Source organism: Pteropus alecto, unplaced genomic scaffold, assembly GCF_000325575.1.
Source record: "Pteropus alecto unplaced genomic scaffold, ASM32557v1 scaffold40, whole genome shotgun sequence".
NCBI classification, from domain to species: domain Eukaryota; kingdom Metazoa; phylum Chordata; class Mammalia; order Chiroptera; family Pteropodidae; genus Pteropus; species Pteropus alecto.
This window is the reverse complement of record NW_006431919.1, coordinates 6,957,345-6,976,088: the sequence shown is the minus strand read 5'-3', so window position 1 is coordinate 6,976,088 and position 18,744 is coordinate 6,957,345. Positions and strand designations below refer to the sequence as shown.

The 18,744-nt window shown below is 46.1% G+C and overlaps 2 protein-coding genes across 2 annotated transcripts in view; one reads left to right on the top strand and one right to left on the bottom strand.

The window, feature by feature from the left end:
* The window catches only part of CYFIP2 (cytoplasmic FMR1 interacting protein 2), a 96,145-nt gene that overhangs the window by 37,408 nt on the left and 39,993 nt on the right, over positions 1–18,744 (bottom strand). The window contains exons 19-21 of the mRNA XM_006906461.3: positions 17,644–17,789; positions 12,606–12,805; positions 10,879–10,966 (exon numbers count right to left, since the gene is read on the bottom strand). Coding sequence (XP_006906523.1) covers positions 10,879–10,966; positions 12,606–12,805; positions 17,644–17,789 — 434 coding nt within the window. The remainder of the gene's footprint in view (positions 1–10,878; positions 10,967–12,605; positions 12,806–17,643; positions 17,790–18,744) is intronic.
* On the top strand, positions 5,730–9,028 carry FNDC9 (fibronectin type III domain containing 9). Its single transcript, XM_006906460.3, has one exon. It carries the CDS (start codon positions 8,176–8,178, stop codon positions 8,851–8,853), a length of 678 nt encoding a protein of 225 aa, XP_006906522.1. The 5' UTR covers positions 5,730–8,175; the 3' UTR covers positions 8,854–9,028.

The window sequence follows — 18,744 nt, the reverse complement described above, 5'->3', positions numbered from 1 at the left end:
TCAGCAGCCCTCCCCAATTCCCCTTCTAGGCAGAAGAGAACAATTCTGGAATTGTTTTACTACACACTAGGGTTTAAAAAGTCCGCCTTATAGACCTACTCAATGCACGTAGGTGGCCTCTTGTTGATGTTTCTCTATCAGTTTTGGAATCTGGTCTAGACCAGAATTTTAGGCCTCAGTTGATGGCCCAAGCACAGGCAGAACCAGCATGAATTGAGCAGAATTCAAATCCTTCTAGATGAACAAGCACCCCTCCCTCTCCCTCTGCCCCAATACACCACACCCATGCAGGAGAAAACACACACACATGCTGAAAAGTACACACCCCCGAGGGCACCCATCTACCTGCTGGCTCAGTAGGAGGCTGGGCCCTATTGAGAAAATGTGGGAATATGGGAGCCTGGGCATTTTCTGAGGTCAGGCAAAGAAAAACAGGAATGTAACATGACTTGAGACATTAGAAACATGCTATAAATTTCTTACACTGAAATAGTCCTGCTAACTGACTCAAATACAACCCAGGGGCCTGCCTTAGAAACCAAGTACATTTAAAATGGCTCACTCAAAACTGAGCTAAACAAGCTTGCACAATCCATAATGCACAAAATAGATGATTTTATGAGATCTCAAGAAATAAACATTCTTGATTCAGGAATAAGAGCCTTATTAATGTGTGACATAGATGTGCATTTTTTGAAAAAGGCAAAATAATATTTTGGGAGAAAAAATATGGTGACTTTGATCTGGCAGATCTTGGGCACTGCAATATTATCTGTATATAGACTTTTTAAAAAAATTGTGATAAAATACACATAACATAAAAGCTACCATTTAAACCATTTTTAAGTGTTGTGTATGGGCTATTAGTCATAAGGCCTCTATCTTTTACCAGATGGTCAGCGCAGTCCAGCCATTCCAAACAATGAGACGTATTTATTTGGCAAACTGAATTTGCAAGCAATTTGCATCTCTGCTTTCTGGAATCACAACTGCTGTTTTCAGAGATCCCAAGAGGAATTAAAACTGTTTCTAATTTCCTGTTTTAGTTACAATTTCTCTAATTTTCCAGAGCAATGTGAATACCATCAGCCCCACCAACACAAATCCGGCTCTCCAATTCAGGTCCAAGAGGGAGCTGCAGCTTAACGCTCTGAAACCACAGGTGAACTAATAAAACAGCAGTATCAGGAAAGATCACAGGGTAAGATAGGATAAAGGACTGATAATTCCTGAGTTACAGGTTCAAATCCATTGCTAGGGCGTGGAAAAAACTGCTGATGTGTCTGTCCATCCCTTCGTGACATCTGGCGAGCTAGAGGGCTGGGTCTCGATCATCTGGGTTTCTTCTTAGTCTTCTCAGCTCAGAGGCTGAAAGATTCAAGGCAGCTGTTGTGGAGCCCTCAAGAAATGATGCTCTTCCTTTCTTGTCTTATGAATTAAGTCCTTCGGAGAAGGCAAGAGGGAGAACAGGAACCAAAACTTCCTGTTCAGAGATACCCTATCCACACTGTAGTACTTAGCGATGTCGAAGTTTTGAAGGAAACCAATGTCATCACTTTTAAAATAACCTAATAATAAAGATGATACACAAGTGTATAATGCTTCTCTGCTGATGAACTTTTTTCATGTAATGATTCCTTCATAACTGCCCAGGGACAATCCTTTTCTGTAGCCGATGTAACAAATGGCCACAAACCTGGTGGCTTACAACAACGGAAACTTATTCTCTCATAGTTCTGAAGCCACAGATAATTTTGTGAGATCTCAAGAAATCAGTATCACTGGGCCAAGATCAGGTCAGCAGGGCCATACTCCTTCCAGGGGCTCAAGGGGAGAATGTGTCCCTTGCATCTTTCAGCTTCTGGCGGCAGCCAGCATTTCTTGGGTTGCGGTTGCCTCCCTCCCATCTTCAAATGTCTCTGCTGAAGTCTGGTCTTTTCCTCTGTATGTGAGTAACCTCCTCTGCCTCCTCTTATTAAGGACATTTGTGATGGCATTTAGGACCCACCCTGATAATCCAGGACAATCTTCCTATTTTAAGATCCTTCACTTAGTCACCTCTGCAAAGCCCTTTTTCCACATTGAGTAACATTTCCAGTTTTCAGGATCAGGACCTAGCACCTTTGGGGGCCATTATCATCCTACCGCACCAGGTAAGGCAGGGACAATCATCCCCATTTGGCGGAGGAGGAATCTAAGTACAGTGACTTGCCTGAGGTGAAATACAAGATGATATCTTGCCGTAGGTACCAACTACCAAAATAACAGAATTCTCCAGACTGGGGGAAGGACCCTTCAGATACGAGAACAGGGATGTCGGCAGGGATGTCAGCAGTGAAGTGGGTGGCACTGCTGGTGCTGTTGCCGGCAGGGCTGAGGCAGACTCCCCTAGCCAGGCCACTGGGGAAGAGCTGGCACCCAGGTATGGACCCGGCTGGGATGTACCCAGCTTGCTACAGCAAAGCACCTAAGGACCATGACTTACAGGGAAGGTATCGCAGGCGTTTAATGAATTTCCCTGAGGTCAAATCACAGCTTAGATGGGTTCATCATCTAGCTAGTGGTGACCACACCAACAACTTCTAAAGACTGAAAATTTACTGGGAAATTATCGGTACAACTGAAAGAATGATCTGTGCCACAATCTATATTGCTTGGAAGGCAGTTGCCTGATAGACTCTATGTAATTTACTTTACTTAGAGAATGTATTTTTAAAGTTTTGACTTCTGTACTAATTTTGATTCCTGAACTAGCTGTTAAAGGTTTTCTACATTTCACATCACCCCTTACCTGACGTGACAGAGCTCTTAGGCAGGTGTACCTGGACTCCAGACTCCTGACTCCAGAAGATAAAACATGTCTTGACAGAATTTCTCCAAATGCGTTTGATGTTTTCACTGCTTCGGTAAGCTACATTAAGATGGCTGGCTTCCCTCTGAGGTCTTTTAGTTCCTTGCCTGTTCCCATCACTCTAGAACCCACTACGCTGTGAAGCCCTGTCTCGACCTCTCAGGAGAAGAGAGCCACGAGGCAGAGCTCGTGTTCGGTACTGCTGGCTGCAGAAGGGGAGAAGCTGAGTGGCAGTGCATCGAAGGACCTGCTTGGAGCTCTGGCTCCGGGGACCCACACACCTAGGCTTAGGGCGCTGCTCTGCCACAGCCTCACTGTGTTAATAACCCCTCTGAGCCTCAGCTTCCCACCTTTGTGCAATGGCAATAAGAGAGCCTACCTTGAAGAGCTGTTGCAAGGGTAAAATGAGGAAACACATGCAAAATGCACCAAAATGTTCTCAATGGTGATTTCTGAGTTGTATGGTTTGACTACTGTCTTTGAGCTTTTCTGTATTCTTTCATTTGTGTACAATAAGCCTATACATTGTTTTACAAAAAGGAAGAATCATATATGGGTGCAAACCTTGTCCATTACAGCCTTTGGACGAGGCTATGACCAACTCAGGAAATGGTTCTGACCCACTGACCTTTTCTTCTTAATAGTCACAGCTGCTATTCCTGCAGAGATGGCCTCATCTCATTGCCCCGGCGCGACAGCGCGGGTATTACTGATATCTGCCTTTTACGGAAGAGTTAACCAATCGAGAAGAGTGAGGGAATTTGTCCAAGGCCACACAGGCAGGATGTGAACCCAGCCTGGGGTTTTTCGGGGCCTGCACTCTGAACCCTGGGTGCCGATCAGCTTTGGGACTGAGGGGAGCCCTCACTCTGTCCCTTTGCTGATGTCCTCTGGCAGTCTTTTACTCCTGGTGCAAACCAGCCAGGCACCACCCGGCCTGACAGCTACAACTTGGACACACTGCAGAGGGGCCTCCTGGAAGGTACAGAGAGAGCGAGCTTGGATGGGGTGTGATCTCCCAAGGCGAGTGTCCCCGGATGATTGATCGCATTCGCCGATCACTGCGCTGGATCTTTCTGGGTGCTGCTGGTGATGGCGATGGTCCAGAGCAGTGGGACGAGCCCTGGCAGGGACCTGCTCTCCACTCCTGGCTCTGCCGCTAGTCAGGGGCCCGGCCTGAGGAATGGCGTCCCTTCTCTCAGGATCTGTGAAGCCAGAGCACGTCTAGGCCTCACATTCTCTGAGTGTCTCAAGTTCTCACATAAAAAGCTCAGTGTCAAAAATGGCATCCAGGGGCATGAAAAACAGATTCCCATTTTCCATGGCAAAGGCTTGACTTCTATCTCATCACTCCACAGGCTCCCTAACTCTAGTATTTTTATTTTCCTCGAAATAACATTTTCAAAAGGCACCAGCGAACGACCACACTGGCCTTCCTGTGCAGAGGATGCTTTCATGCTCTGCAGGAAGTCATCATTAGCTCGCATCACCGCAGACTTTAGACGGGCCCTGGGAAGACGAAATGCCACGGGAAAGCCACATCTAATCAAGGGTCCGGACATCCCGACTCACAGAGACCCTTGGCCAGACAGGGTCTGTGACTCCCCAGGCAACTCTTCGTGACTCTTCGATTATTGCTAATATGAATCACAAGGAGGCCTTCAGGGGCTCACTTGGATACTTTGGCCAAGAACCAAGAAGAAAAAAAAGCTGACTTAAAAAAAACCACGTTTTGTGTAAAATAACTCAGGTCTGAATCTATCTGAACTAGGGCTGTTGTAATAAATTACCTCAAACTTGGTGGTTTAAGATGACAGGACCTCATCCTCTATTTCAAACATGCCCTGTGACATCCCCAACAGAATGGTGGCAATGTATTCTTTTAAGGTCAAAGGGAACAGGAAGGGCGAAAGCTCAGAGGCCCAGACACCTTTGTGGGAGAGAGAAATGGGCAAGGAAGCAAAGTCGGGATTCTTGAAAGAAAAGAAACTTGGGGGATCATCCAGCCTGGGAACAGTAAACAGTTTCTATTTCTGGTGTCAACTCTAACTGATCGATTGATGAGCAGTTTTTTGGGATGCTCGTCTTGAGAAGGACTCTGAGGCTGTGTTTCTGAGGCCAACGAGGAGTGCTGTATTAGTTTCCTGTGGCTGCTATAACAAATTACCACAAATGTGGTGGCTTAAAACAATAGAAATTTAATCTCTCATAATTACGGAGGCCAGAAGCTTGAAATCAAGGTACTGGCAGGGCCGCACTCCCTCCGAAAGCTCTAGGGAGAACCATTTCTTGCATCCCCCAGGTCCTGGTGCCCCTAGCATTCCTTGATTTATGGTGGCATCACTCCCATCTCTGCCTGTCTTCATGTGGCTTCTCCCTTTGTGTCTCTCTGTGGGTATAGCTCCCTCTTCTTTCTCTTATAAAGGTACCAGCCATTGGACTGAGTGCTCCTTCTAAATCCAGCATAAGATCGTTTTGAGATCCTTAACTAGCTAATTCTACAAAGACCCTATTTCCAAATGAGGTCACATTCTGAGGTTCTGGGTAGACCTGAACTTTGGGGGGATACTCAAAACATCCTAGTACAAGTACCATGATGGTTTAGCAAGCCTAACGTGGGTTCAGGAATGGACAGGGGTAGCACCCATCTCTTCTGTCTGCCACCTGATCTAGCCCAAGCCCACAGCTTTACGGATGATGATGGAATCGAGGCCTGGAGAATAAAAGAGTCTTGACCAATATCATATACCTGGTAATGCCACAGGAGACAGGGATAAAGAAAGAAGAGAATATAGAGGTGGGGTAGGAGGTGGGGTGGGGGTGTGGGATGGGAGGGGATAGAGATGAAATTACTGTTCTCATTGTGGGGTAACTGAGAAAGGCATCTTTACATTTGAAACCATTGTCCAAAGAGAGTCTAGACGGGGCAAAAAATAATAACAATAATTAGCCAATTAGAGAGAAAATTTAGGAGCCCTGGAAGAATCAGTACTACTCTGAGGATCAGTCTGCAGCAGACTGTCAGCCTTTTTTCCCCCCAAATAAACGAGAGCTCCTCTCACTGGGCAAAAGCCTTTCCAGGCTGGTCCCTGAAAGCATCGTGAGTACAGATGCCTGCTGGTTGCCATGGTGAATGATGCTGATCTGAAGAAATGAATAATGTGAGCATTGGGGGCGACAGCGGGATTACTCAGACGGTGGCAAGAGAGACATCAAGGAGAGCCCGGAGCAGAGGAGGGAAGACACCATTCTCTCAGCTTGCATCCACTCTGCCTCCGAAGGCTACGCTCTCCAACCAAATCCTCCGCAAGCATCAGGTAAGGGACATAAATGGCTCTTCTTGGACATGGAAATGGCTTTTCTTTTCACACTCTGCTTGGAGGAGGGCCAGGCAATCGTAATATGCATAACTACAAATAGGGGGAATTTCAAAATAGAAGCAGAGGAAGAAATATAAATACGGGAAACTGATTTGGTCTAAAAGCTGAGGATGCTGCTAATGTCTTGACAGAAAGCTCTTAAAAATATCTGCTGCTGGGAACTCAGTCCATAAAGGCGGCCAGTAGCAGATGTGAGGCAAACAGGAGAAAAGATTCATGACAAGTAACGGGATTCGCGATCACTCTCGATGGAAGGGTTATACGAAAGCCGTTGCCTCTATATCATTAGTAATGAATTAAGCTCTTTTCACTGTGGTGGGAAGTGTATTTATAGGGATGTGTGGGGTCGTGGGGTGGAGTGGATGGGTATGTATAAGGAGACAAACATTTTAGTATCCTTCGCAATGACTTCCCTTGGAGGAATCTGAGCACACCTGTCTCGTCCCCTTGCATTCCCCATTTTTCTGAGAGAAAATTTCCAGCTTAAGAGAAAGGAACTGTTCCCCTTCTTGAGCATTTTAGTTCCTTAGAGAAGAAAATCAAGGACTGAAAAATCACTCAGTGCCATACGTCTCTCTGCAGCTCACCTCTTGGTCTAGGCATACGAGAATGAAAACAGAGGCTGGAGGGAAACAGGGAGGAGAGCGAGCAGCTTGAAATAGTCATCGGTTTGGCTTAATATCCAATTCTGGTTAAAATCTGATCGACTACTTCTCACTGTGTCATTGCAATCTAAAACAAAACCTTCTATGCTTCGCATGAGAGGAGGGGCAGAGAACTGAGCTGGGTGAGACTTATATGTGAACACACACAGCTCGAATATGGCTGACCCTGAATTTTAGATTAGGGAAATTCAGTGATAGGGAGAGAGAATTAAAAAGAAACAAACAGGCTTGAAGATGGTGCTCTCTTACCAAAGCAAGAGGGCTGGAAATCTGAAGAGGGCTCATTCGATTTGTCTGGAAAAACAGCAGTGGGTCTTAGTACCAGCACCTCATTTCGCAGTAACATTCTATTACTAAACCTAGCAGCCTTGCATTTGGATATCCAGCGGTTAAGTGGCTCTGAGTCTCGTACGTATTAGCTGAGTCACCGCAGATCATTCATCTGTAAAACAGGGACCTAGCTCAGAGGGCGTGATGGAGAATAAAGGAAATTTATTATTGCATGTTGAAAACCTAGCGACACAGCAGCTGCTTGCTAACCGTTGGCGGTTATTACCGGTATTAACATCTACGGCACCCATGGTATTCAAAATAGCAGTTACGCTGGTAGTAGGAGCTGATTTCTTGACCTATGAAACTAATTTCCTGAGTGTCTTGGCTTTGAGAACACAAATAAACAAAACAAGAGCAGAGGCTTTGCGGGGAAATCAGCTGCCAGTGAGTGATGAAGCAAGTCCCTCTCGCCTTGGGCGAAAGAACTGAGAGGCTGAAAAAGCAGTGGGCAGAATGTTCTAGATGGCTGAGCTCACAGCACTTGCAGCAGATGCAGAAGGTCCAGAAGGGAAATTTAGGTAAAACACTTGCTTCACTCGGTGCTCACAGATCTATGGTGACTAACTTAGGGACGCTGAGGTTGTCCTGATTTCTCCTTTTATTGCCCTTTTTTCTTCTTCTTTAAAGGTTGGGAACAACGTTACATTTAAAAGATCTGAGCCAGGGTGGGATGAGGCTGAGGAATGTGGGTGCATCTTTTTTAGGCCTGAAGGCCACCAGCTTTGGCATGAGGCAGCCCTGATTTGGACTTCCGTTCTGCCATTGTTTAGCTATACATGTCCAGCTGAATGACGTCACCTCTTGGCCTCCATTTCTTTGTCTGTAAAATGGGGGTGATAGTAGTCTCCATCTCGAATGCTCAGTAAGTGATGGCTATGATGATCATTAATAAATACTTAAACAAGGAGAAGTCACTCTTCGCTTTGATTCTGGTTCCAGAATCAGGATGAACATCGAGGTTGGGAACGTTTCTTACACGGGAGCCATCATTTCCTGGTCGTCCTCGGAGCCCTGCCTGGAGGACTATTACCATATTATGTACAGGCCCAACTGGAACAGCATCTTCTCTGGCTATCTTCGCTACAGCTTCCACCACGAGGAGAAGGTGCCTCGAACAATCAGCTCGGTGGTGCTGGAGCACCTTGCCCCTTCCACTCTCTACTTCCTGTGCATCAGCTGCAAGAAGGTTGCCTGTCCCTACAGGCATTACTGCACCATGTTCCACACTCTGGATAAGAGTCCGCTGGCTGCTGGAAGCTCCCTGGTAGACCCCCAGATCTCCCTGTGGGTGCTGATGGCTATTCTGCTGGCCTGCTTCACAGCCGTCTTAGCTTTCATCTGCCTCCAGTTCTGGTGCATCCGCTGCCATGAGCCTCGTTGGTCTTACAGAGCTGGCCACATGGAGGAAGCCAATGGGTTGGTGAGATGGCCAGAGGAGGCCCCGGCTCTTGGTCAGAGGGAGGAAGACCTGCAGGGGCTCCCCCTGGTGGAAATGCCACGCAAGGATTCTAGAGCTGGAGTAGAACAGGAAGCTGAAGCAGAAGGCAACCATGATGCACCCATGGGTGCCTTCCACAGGGAGGGTGGCGATCGACCTGCCATTCTGCCTCATTTTGGGGAATGAGAGGTGGGGAGGAAGCAGCCCATGTTGTGTAGCTTAAAGCCCTCCACACAGTAGGTCTTTGGTAAAAATGTGTCTGTAGACTATCCACTTGTCTCCCTTCAAATGTCAGTGTCTTCGTAGATCACCTAGGTTTGATGAATGCCCTGTGACAAAGCCTCTCATGCTGGAAGACATATACTCCTGTGATGTGCCAAGGGAGGGTCATGGCATCTCTTAGGAGTGTCCATCAAGGCGGGGAGGCAGTTAGGAATTAAAAACGTTATCTTAATATTAAAACAAACACGAATATATTATAATGTAGAAAGTGAAATCTGCATGACTTAAAACACAATACTTAAGGAACTTTTTGAGTTGAAGATGGGCTCTTTGGGTTATGCTTTCGGTCAGCGGAGGCAGGTAGATGTCAAATCTCCTCTGCTATTGGGCAGGTTATTTTGGAAAGGTGTGAGAGGCTTCTCTAGAGTGTTTTCCAACTTTCAGGCAATGACGTATCACTTCATACCCCATCCCCATTGTTTTTAAATCATAGATTATCTTTACTATTATTAACAATATATTTTCTTTAAATCGACTCATTTTTAAACTTAAACTTATTTTAAAAGATAGCCTTATATTACTCCAAAAATGAAAAACTAGCACCTTCCTGCCATAAATAGAAGGGAAGAGACATAAGAAGAAATAGAGCGAAAACAAAATACTATTAAATTTGACGTAGGTATTATTGCCTACTAAAGGCTCTGAGCTTAAGGCCTGTTTTCTCATCTTTGATAAAAAGAGAGAGCTGCAGGAGTTGGAGAGGTATTAAAGGCACAGTAGCACCAACATACATCTTTCTCCTTGATAAAATCCACGAGGTTTGAAAGAGAATTGAAAAGGGAGATGTTTTCATTTTGTGAGTCACTAGTATTTGATGCCCTGTCTGTAAACTATCTAAGATGCTCTCTGTAAGCATCCTCTGATTTGAGAAAGTTGCCTTGACCAGACTGGTTGTCCTGAAAAAGATACCTGCACTCTCCCGGAATCACCTAAGACCTTGGAAGCCCCTCCTGGAGGCTCGGTTGGTGGAGATGCATCTTGGCTCATCACACTTCCCAACCCAGGGCTCCCCGACTTACAAGAGTACATTTCCTAACAAGATTATGTCTACCCGGTCAGTTTCTCTTCTAAGTCCATCTGTGATGACCTTTGAAAATAGGGTCAAAGGTAGACATTTTTATTCTATCACAAAGAACAATACTGGCGTGTCACCCTTTCAGTGGCATTTTTTAGTCCTCTCGTAAAAACCTCCAAAGTACAAAATGAATGTCACGGCATTGATGAGATTTTACAAACGTTGTTTCCTCGTCGCCTCCACCGGTGTGGAGACAGAACTTGAGGAAGGGGCAGAGATGATGTCTATTTTAATCTCTAATATATTCCCCCCATGAAAAATCTAGTCCAGTGTCTGGCCTATACCGGGTGCTTCATAAATGTCTGTTTAGTGACTGGCAGAGGACTGAAGATCTAGAACAGGGTACCATTTGAGATGTTTAGTTCATGTCAGGATGGGTGCATGTGAACAGAGCAACACAGAGACAGGAGAAGACCTGTCTCCAGCTCTAGCGCCAGTCAACTGGATTTCCTTCAAAACGTCACCTTCCCAACTGCTTCTTGTCTGCAGAGCCCTAATGTTTATGAAGCGCAAATCCCAGGATGACAGGAAGATACCTCAATGAATCCTCTGAGACACGGGAGGAGACGGAATGCCACGATGAGAAGCCCCGTGCACCCATGTCCCCACTCACCTCCCCAAACACTTCCCGTGCGGGATCCCATGCAGGATCCAGCCCCTGGCCTGACCTCGCCCCCATCCTTGCTAGTCGTGAACAAAATAAAGATGAATACACTCGCTGTCGCTTCCACCTGCATCTGACTGCCGCCTCGTCATCTCCACACCTTCTTGCTTTTCTGATTTGGGGATCACTTTTCTGTTTGCTTTTGCTCACTAGCTGTCTCAGAAGTAGGACACAGGTTAAGACTACTCACCTTGGACCCATAGAGGTAATAAGGCTGGACGTTGGCAGGTTTATCTCTTTGCGGTTCTTGAGTGAAAGGAATGGCAGTCCGGACAAAACTAGCAGAAGAAAAGAGATGGGGCAGGAGTTAACTGGGTCCTAATGTTATTCTTCAGGAGACACGACATAGTGGGGGCCCTTCCTGACCAGGGGCGACCACACTGTTCCTTAGGCGGTTGCCTATAAAGGCGCCAAACTCCTCTGACATACTCCCATTCGGCTACTGTCTCTCTTCCAGATTCACAGCCTTGGCTCAGTGTTGGCAGCTGCTCAGGACAGTAGGCCAGAAAGTGAGAGGAGCCGGGCCTGCGAATGGCCTTTGCCAGGGCTCCACCTCTCCACCCCCAGGTTTGCTTCTCAAGAGCAGATTTCTGCAAACTCTTTCTGTAAAGGCCCAGATAGCAAATATTCTCGGTTTTGCCAGCCAGATGGTCTCAGTCACAATCGCTCAGCTCTGCTGGTAGCATGAAAGCACCCATAAACAATAGTAAACACATGAGCATGGCTGCGTTCCATTAAAACTTTATGAATTTCAAATAATTTCCACATGTCGACAAAGTAGAATTTTTCTTTGGATTTTTTTTTTTCCCCAACCATTAAAAAATGTCAAGACTATTCTTAGTTCATGGGCTGTACAAAAATAGTGGGGAATGAGAGATGGCTTGTGGACCAGGGTTTACAGACTTCTGCTCAAGAGGGTTGAAAGTCCCAAATCTTTCGAGAATAGGAAGCGCTTCTTGGTAAGTGCGTGGATTCAGGCACATTTGAGGATTCCTCCCAGACCTTTCCACACATTCAATACAAACGTATTTAATACCAGCCCTGGGGATACTGAGAAGACCTGTAAAGACATACATTTTGCTCACTCCTAGGCACTTGTTTTGCATGTATGTCTCACCTCTTCCATCAGCTTTTGAATCACTGTGGAGATAAGGGATTAGGTCTTGATTCTACCTTCATTTCTGGCCCAGGGCTGTGCGCAGCCTGCAGGAGACATGTTCTAGTTTGTCATGCATGTGTGTGCTCTGCACGTCCATTTGTGTTTGTGTTTGCATGCGTGCACTCCCATATGTGGATGTCCTCTTAAAAGTACCATCGGATAATGTCACTCCCCTTCCTTAAACTCTTGCAAGGTTCATAAATGCCTGATCCGAACGTGGGCTGTGAAGTCGCACATGGTCTAGTTCTGCTTCCTCCTGCATCCTACAGGATCTTTCACGGTGCCATTCACCACCCCATCTGCTCCACCCTCACCAGACTCAGCTCCTTACAACTTTGCCTAGAATATTCTTTTTGTATTATCTATTCCTACTCATCCTTCACGTCTCAACGCGACCACGTTTCCTCAGAGGAGGAAGCCTCTCTTGGGGTTTGTATTGCTTCCCTCCTGTCATTCTCTCTCAGGGCTCTGCAGGCTTTCTTCTATTTCTAAGTTCATGGCTTTTAACAGTACATTTTCGTGTGATTGTTTTATCACCTGCATTCTCCTCTGGCCTGAAGGCTCCAAGAGGCAGGAAGCCATCTGCTTGCTCACCGTGGCATCCTCGGCTCCAGCACAGAGCCGCACCCAGGAGGGGCTCTGTGAGATGCCTGTTGCAAGATCGAACTGACACCTATGCCTGTCCTCATTTGGAGAAGGCAGATGGCTGTTTCCCCGGCCCACCCCGCCCCAGCCTCTCTGCACAGGGCTTCCCTTACCGGTTGGTGGACCCATTGTAGCAGTAGTTGGGGAGGAAGTCGAAGTTCAGCTCCCAGAAGACGTGCAGGGTGATGCGGCCGTAGGGGGCGGACACGTTGTGGTTGGCCTCCCGGAACATGGCGTCGAAGCTGTCCAGGGTCATGTGCTTACACAGCAGCCGGTGCGTGAGCCGGTTGATCTCCAGCAGCCACTCCAGCTCCTGGCCAGAGAGAACAAGCGGCTGCTGAGGACTGGCACTCACCTCACAGTAGGCGTGAGCCCCACGGGCAACCTCACAACTGCCGACATGGGGACCGGAAGCCCCACGGGGGCATGTGACAACGTTCCCTTCCTCTGAGGAGTGGAAGGAATGGCTGAGAGAGGTTGGTTGCATGCCTGCCCCAGCACGGGGACCACTGACTACACCTGCACCCCTCTGAGTAGAACGCATGCCTATTTGTTTTCCCATTTCCATATTGTGAGAAAAAGATTGTCGTCCTTCAGTGTCACATGTCAAGTAAAAGGAAGTGGGGACCGGCTATCACAGAGCCTCTATTTCTGCCCTGCAGAAAGTAATCATAAGAGCTACCGCCCACTAGGTGCTTACTATTAGGTCAGAACTCATGAAACTACTAATTTTTTAGGTTAAAAACAATTGAACATTAGTAACTTCACACGGTTCAACCTAATATGTGCCAAATACGTTGCGTTAACTCATTTAGCTCAAAAAACCCTATAAAGTTAGTATGACTGCTGTCTTGACTTTACACATACAGAAACTGAGGCTTTGAGAAGTAACTTGGCTTCAATCCAGGAAGTTGGGCTCCAAAATCCACATTCTTATCCACTGTATAACACCTATAGCAATTTTTTAAAAAGCTGGAGGTAGAACATCCCTCCTCTGGACTGTAGGCCCCTCAGTCACACAAGGTCATACTGGTAGAGGTGTGGCTGTAAGCCACTGGCAAGCAGTCTGTCATCCACCCACAACAACCAGGGACCCGGGTGAGCTGTGGACCCTGACTGTTGGAATCCCACCTTCAGGCAGAGAATAGGAGCAGGGTGGAGACTATCCAGATGCCCAGAACACTGCCTTTTGCTGGGGATTAAAAGTGGGGGTCAAACACTCTGGGCTCACTTTAGTCCCTTATCACACTGCTGTCAAAAAGAAACAGAGCACAGTCTTGTGCAGGGAGAGAAGGCAGCCCTCTTCGAGATGCTTTAGGACATTCCTATGCTGTGGTGGTTAAGCTGTCTTTTGAGATGGGCACAACCGACCGTTTCATAGAGGGGAAAACTGAGGCTTGGTGGGTTAGATAACTTGTCCAAGGTCACACAGGGGACACGTAACAGGGCTTAGGTAGTGAATCCAGGTCTTCTGATCAACATCATGTGTGTCTGGCCCCTGTGACACAGCTGTCTGGAGTAAGGAAGCAATTGCTGAGAAGGCCTTTTGAAAAATAAAGCTGGTTTTACAGCATAAAAGCAAAAAAACACCAAAAAACAAAAAAACACATCGAAAGGTCAGTTCACCAGAACATGGCCAGGAGGTGGGACAGCTAGAGAGACTGCTTTAACGGCTGGAACCTGGAGCTCAGTTGTCTACAGTCACAGCCTCATATCAGGAATTCAGTTTTATTCTCATCAGTCACAAGGCCCCCTAATCCTGGTTGGGGTCCCAAGCGTGGTCAGGTACAGGCCCCAGGCCACACTTCCAATCTTTGCTGCTTTACTGCTCCGAAACTCAGATTCTAAGGCTCTAAATTGGGATTTTAGAACTGGATTCAAGCTTGCAAATTTAAATTGGCTGTAGAGGCCAGACAGGCCAGGTGAGTGAGACACGCTGGGGCGGGAGGCAGTCAGGGGGCCGGGTTGTCGGTGGCACACGGGAGAGGCTCTGAGCAGAGAACGGCAGGGCTGCTAGTAACTCCATCCGATGGTTGCCACTTCAGGATGGGGCTTAGTGATGGCAGATCCTGCCATTTTTAAAAAGAAGGTCAAAGTCTGGATTCCAATTCTGGAATGGCAGCTGGAAGAATAACATTCCAATCATTGTATGCCATGCAGTAGAGAAGGGCAGATATATGGAATCAGCTCTCTGCTTGTCTCTTGAGGCCTAGCTAGCTGGACCGTTTGTTATCTTTGCTCCCATTCGCTTAGGATGAGTAAAAAATAAACAAACAAACAAATAAAAAAAATAATAATAAAAGAAATAAATGCTAACGAGTTTATTTCTAAGATCGCTGAGGGACTGTGTTACCTGGAAGATAACCACAGATGAGAAATCAGGGAACAATTTCTGTTCTAATGTTCTGTGTGTCAGTGTCGACAGGGAAGACGGAGGGAGAGCGTTCGTTAACTCTGCCGACTGCGGGCAGTGCGGCTCCTGCCACATGACGGCACAGGGCTGTTTGTTACGTGTCCGAACTGTGCTTTTGCATCAGCTGCGTTCCTCCCACCTCCCGCATCAGGAGGGCCCTTGCCTGCGAGATGCAGGACTCAGCGCATCGAGGTGCAGAGGGTTTGAAAGGCCATGTGAGTGGTTCAGGTGCCTTCTCAGCATTCTACAGTAAAGTCGACTCGCTGAGGAAATTAAGATACTTATATGGACAACTTCTGAGAAGCAGCGGGAAGAACTCTTCAATGGCAACCAGAAAACCTGAGTGTCAGCCACATGTGACTGTTAACCAGCTCTGTGGTGCTAGGTCGGTGAGAAGATCAGGGCTCTCACGTGACTGAAGTGTGCCAGTGGGGCTTGTGGCGAACCAAAGAGAGCACACCCAGCCCGGCTGACCGCGGGACGTCTAGTCATCGTTAGGCAATTGCTGCCATCTGGGAAGGTTGGTCTGGTGCTGCCAGAGCTTCTGCAGTTTTACGCAAATTCTTCCAAATGTTAAATGTTGGCTGGAAATTTCGAATATGCTCTGCAGCCTAAACAAAACACAATCTGCGGGCTGCCTGCTCTAAACTTCAGCACCAGATCTGGAGAATCTATTCGCTCAGCTGTGTAGGAGGAGGGTGACTGACAAGAAATCTCTGCAACCCTTCCCAACTTGGCATCAAGCTGCCTCCCCATCTCAGAATGGAGTTTCCACGGTGGAGGGAAGGGCTGAGGGGAGCACATTCCTTGGTTCGTTTTTTCAGAAGAGGCAGAAGCTTCTCAGCAGAGGTGAGGCGGGGCCTCCTGACCCCACAGCAAAAAGCGCCCCTGGGGTCTCCTCTGCAAGGGCTTCGCAGAAGTGGCCACTCTCCTGGGGGCCATTGTCCTCACCTGATAAACAAGGGCTTGCACTGCTGTTTTGATTTTGTTCTTCACTGAAAGAACACTGAGTGCCTTTAAGGGGCGAGGAGAGGTCACGGACACTCACACGCACCTCGAACCCGTTTTTTCCCTAAGATATGCTCATTCATATTACTGGAAAACTAGAAAATACAGCTAAACAAAAAATGGAAACAAAAATCCCACCACTTGGAGATAATCGCTGCTAACATTTTGGCATAAACAAAGAAAAATCTATTTCTTAAAATAGATCTCCCAGAAGAACGTGTACTATATTACAGTCTCTTAGAGTACGTGACCCAGGTCTTAGGTAGGCAGATGGGTCATGTCCTCTCACTAAGTATTGCTGAAAATTCACTCTGAGAATGTTTCACTGCAGCCCCAAACTTCTATGTTCCTCTCATTTTTTTCTCTATAAGCTATTATTTATTAAGTGCAAGAAACGAGGCGAAGCTCTTTCCCGGCGGTATCTCATCTTATCCTTATGACGACGCTATGAGGTGAATTCCAACATTTCTTCCATTGTGTGGATGGAGAAACAGGCTTAGAGAAGATGAATAACTTGGCCAAGGTCACCTAGCTGTAAGTGGCAGGGCCAGGCTGGGGCTGCAGGTCCTTCTGACGCTAGAGCCCTAGTTCTTAAGCACTTTTTTTTTTTATTTTGTCTACTTAAAAAAAAAAAATACAAAACCTTTTCATTAGAAAGAATTTTAGACTTACATATAAGGAAAAGCAGCAGAGTTCCTGAATATCCTTGACCCAGGTTAACCAATGTTAACATCCCACATAACCACAGCATAATGATCAAAAGTAGTAAGTTAACATTGGTTCAATACTATGAACCAAATGGCAGACCTAATTTGAATGTTACCCGTTTTTCCACAAAGGCCTTTTTTTCTGTTCTAGCTTTCAGTCCAGGATCCCACATTGCATTTAGTGTCTTCTAGTCTTTTCCAATTGCTAACAGTTTTTAGTCTTTCTTTATCTATATGATCGGGATGCTTTTGGAAAGTATTGTTCACTTTAAAAAAAAAAATGTCATTTAAGATTATGCATTTTGGCAAGAATACCACAGAAGAATACATGTCAGGGGATACATTAATATATCTTATTACTGCTAATATTAACCTTTGATTCTTGGTTAAGATGGCATCTGCCAGGTTTCCCCTGGGTAAAGTTACTATTTCCCTCTTTGTAGTTAATAAATATCTTGAAGAAGATCATTTGAGACTATGCAAATATCCTTTGATTTACTTAAAGTCTGATCAATCAAGTTTATTCTAATTCTTGGAGAGAGAATTATCAGAGAGAAGTTCAAATTGCTGTTCGATAGGAAGCAGGCCTGTTCCATGCTTGTGCATTTGGGCCAATTCTATAATTTGCGGGTCTCAGTACAAAATGAAAATGTGGGGGCCCCTTGTTAAAAAATTATGAAGAATTTCAAGATGGTGACTGCAGAGCATTAAACTGAGCACAAAGCCCTTCCTGGCCCCGTACTACTGCATACTCATAGGGTGACGCTATTGTGCAACCTTCCCTAGCTTCATTGGACCACCCACCTACTTACTAGGATCTGTACAATCCTAAAGGACAAGGAGCTATACCCCAAGGCGGGCCATCTCTAAAGATTTCAAGATCCTTTTTTGCCTACTCTATTCAGACAGGAAAGAGACTGCACTTCTCTTTAACTGGCCCAGTACTAGGCTCATAACAACCCCCAGCTAGGCTTCTATCAGAGGAGTCCCAGGGAGGAACACCCAAGGGCCCTAGTCTCTTACCACAATGGAGGTCAGGTCCTCACTCTCAAAGCGGCTGATGGCCTGGTCCAAGGATTTATACATGGCAGCAGAGATGCGCTGGGTAATGAGTCTGTTCAAGTCAATCGATCTACCCAGGAGCTGGATGGAAGAGAGAGAGAGAAGAGCTACTTAAGGTTCGCAAAGACACATGACAACTAAATGCAACGCACTGATAAGAAATTGGGTTGAAAGTATAAAAGGCATTACTAGGATAAATAGGGACTCTCTGTAGAAAACAGTATCATTAAATTTCCTGAGTGTGACAATTTTATTTTGATTAAGAGAGAATGGCCCTGTTCTTGGGAGATACATGCTGAGGTATTCAGGGCTGAAGTGTCACGACTGCAACTTACTCTCAAATGGCTAAGAAAAAAGTATACATTTGAAAAATATATTTTTCACAGGTTATTTATATATTCTAAAACTATGTATATTTACAGTATATTTACTGTAAATATAAGAGAGAAAAACATATACGCGAGAAAGAGAAAGTGGAGCAAATGTGGCAAAACAATAATCGCGACCTGTCTGTAGAGTACATGTGTGTTCGCTGTATTATTCTTTCAACTTTTCTGCAGTTTTGAAATAGAAAACGTCAAGGGAAGATACAAGTCATTCAGACTGTAATAAGAGGCTCAGGACAGGCTCTGGCATCCCGTGCAATGCTGACATCCTAAATTTAGCCCTGACGTTCTTCCCGCATCTGTCCTGTGCCCCAATTCAGAGTCACCGGGAAATAGCAGCCCCCTCAGCAAGGGCCTACCGCGTGCCTATATGGGGATGGATTTAAAAGCAAGAGGGTGAAGGGCTGGTTACAGGATGGAAAATATAGCTTACAACAGTTTCTACTGGGGTACACATGGGCATTACCGCAGATGCTATGTAGATAGCAATAAACATTTATTGAGTACCTGCCGTGTGCACTGCGCTTTGCTAGGTAGGTGCCCAAAGGTTATTCTTAACTGTTTTATTTTTTCTAATTGCTTTTTGGGGTGTATTTTCTACCACTGACTAGGGCCCCTTATAACCACCTTTCACCTAAATAAAGTCCTCAGTACTTAATATCCTGTGGCCTATTCC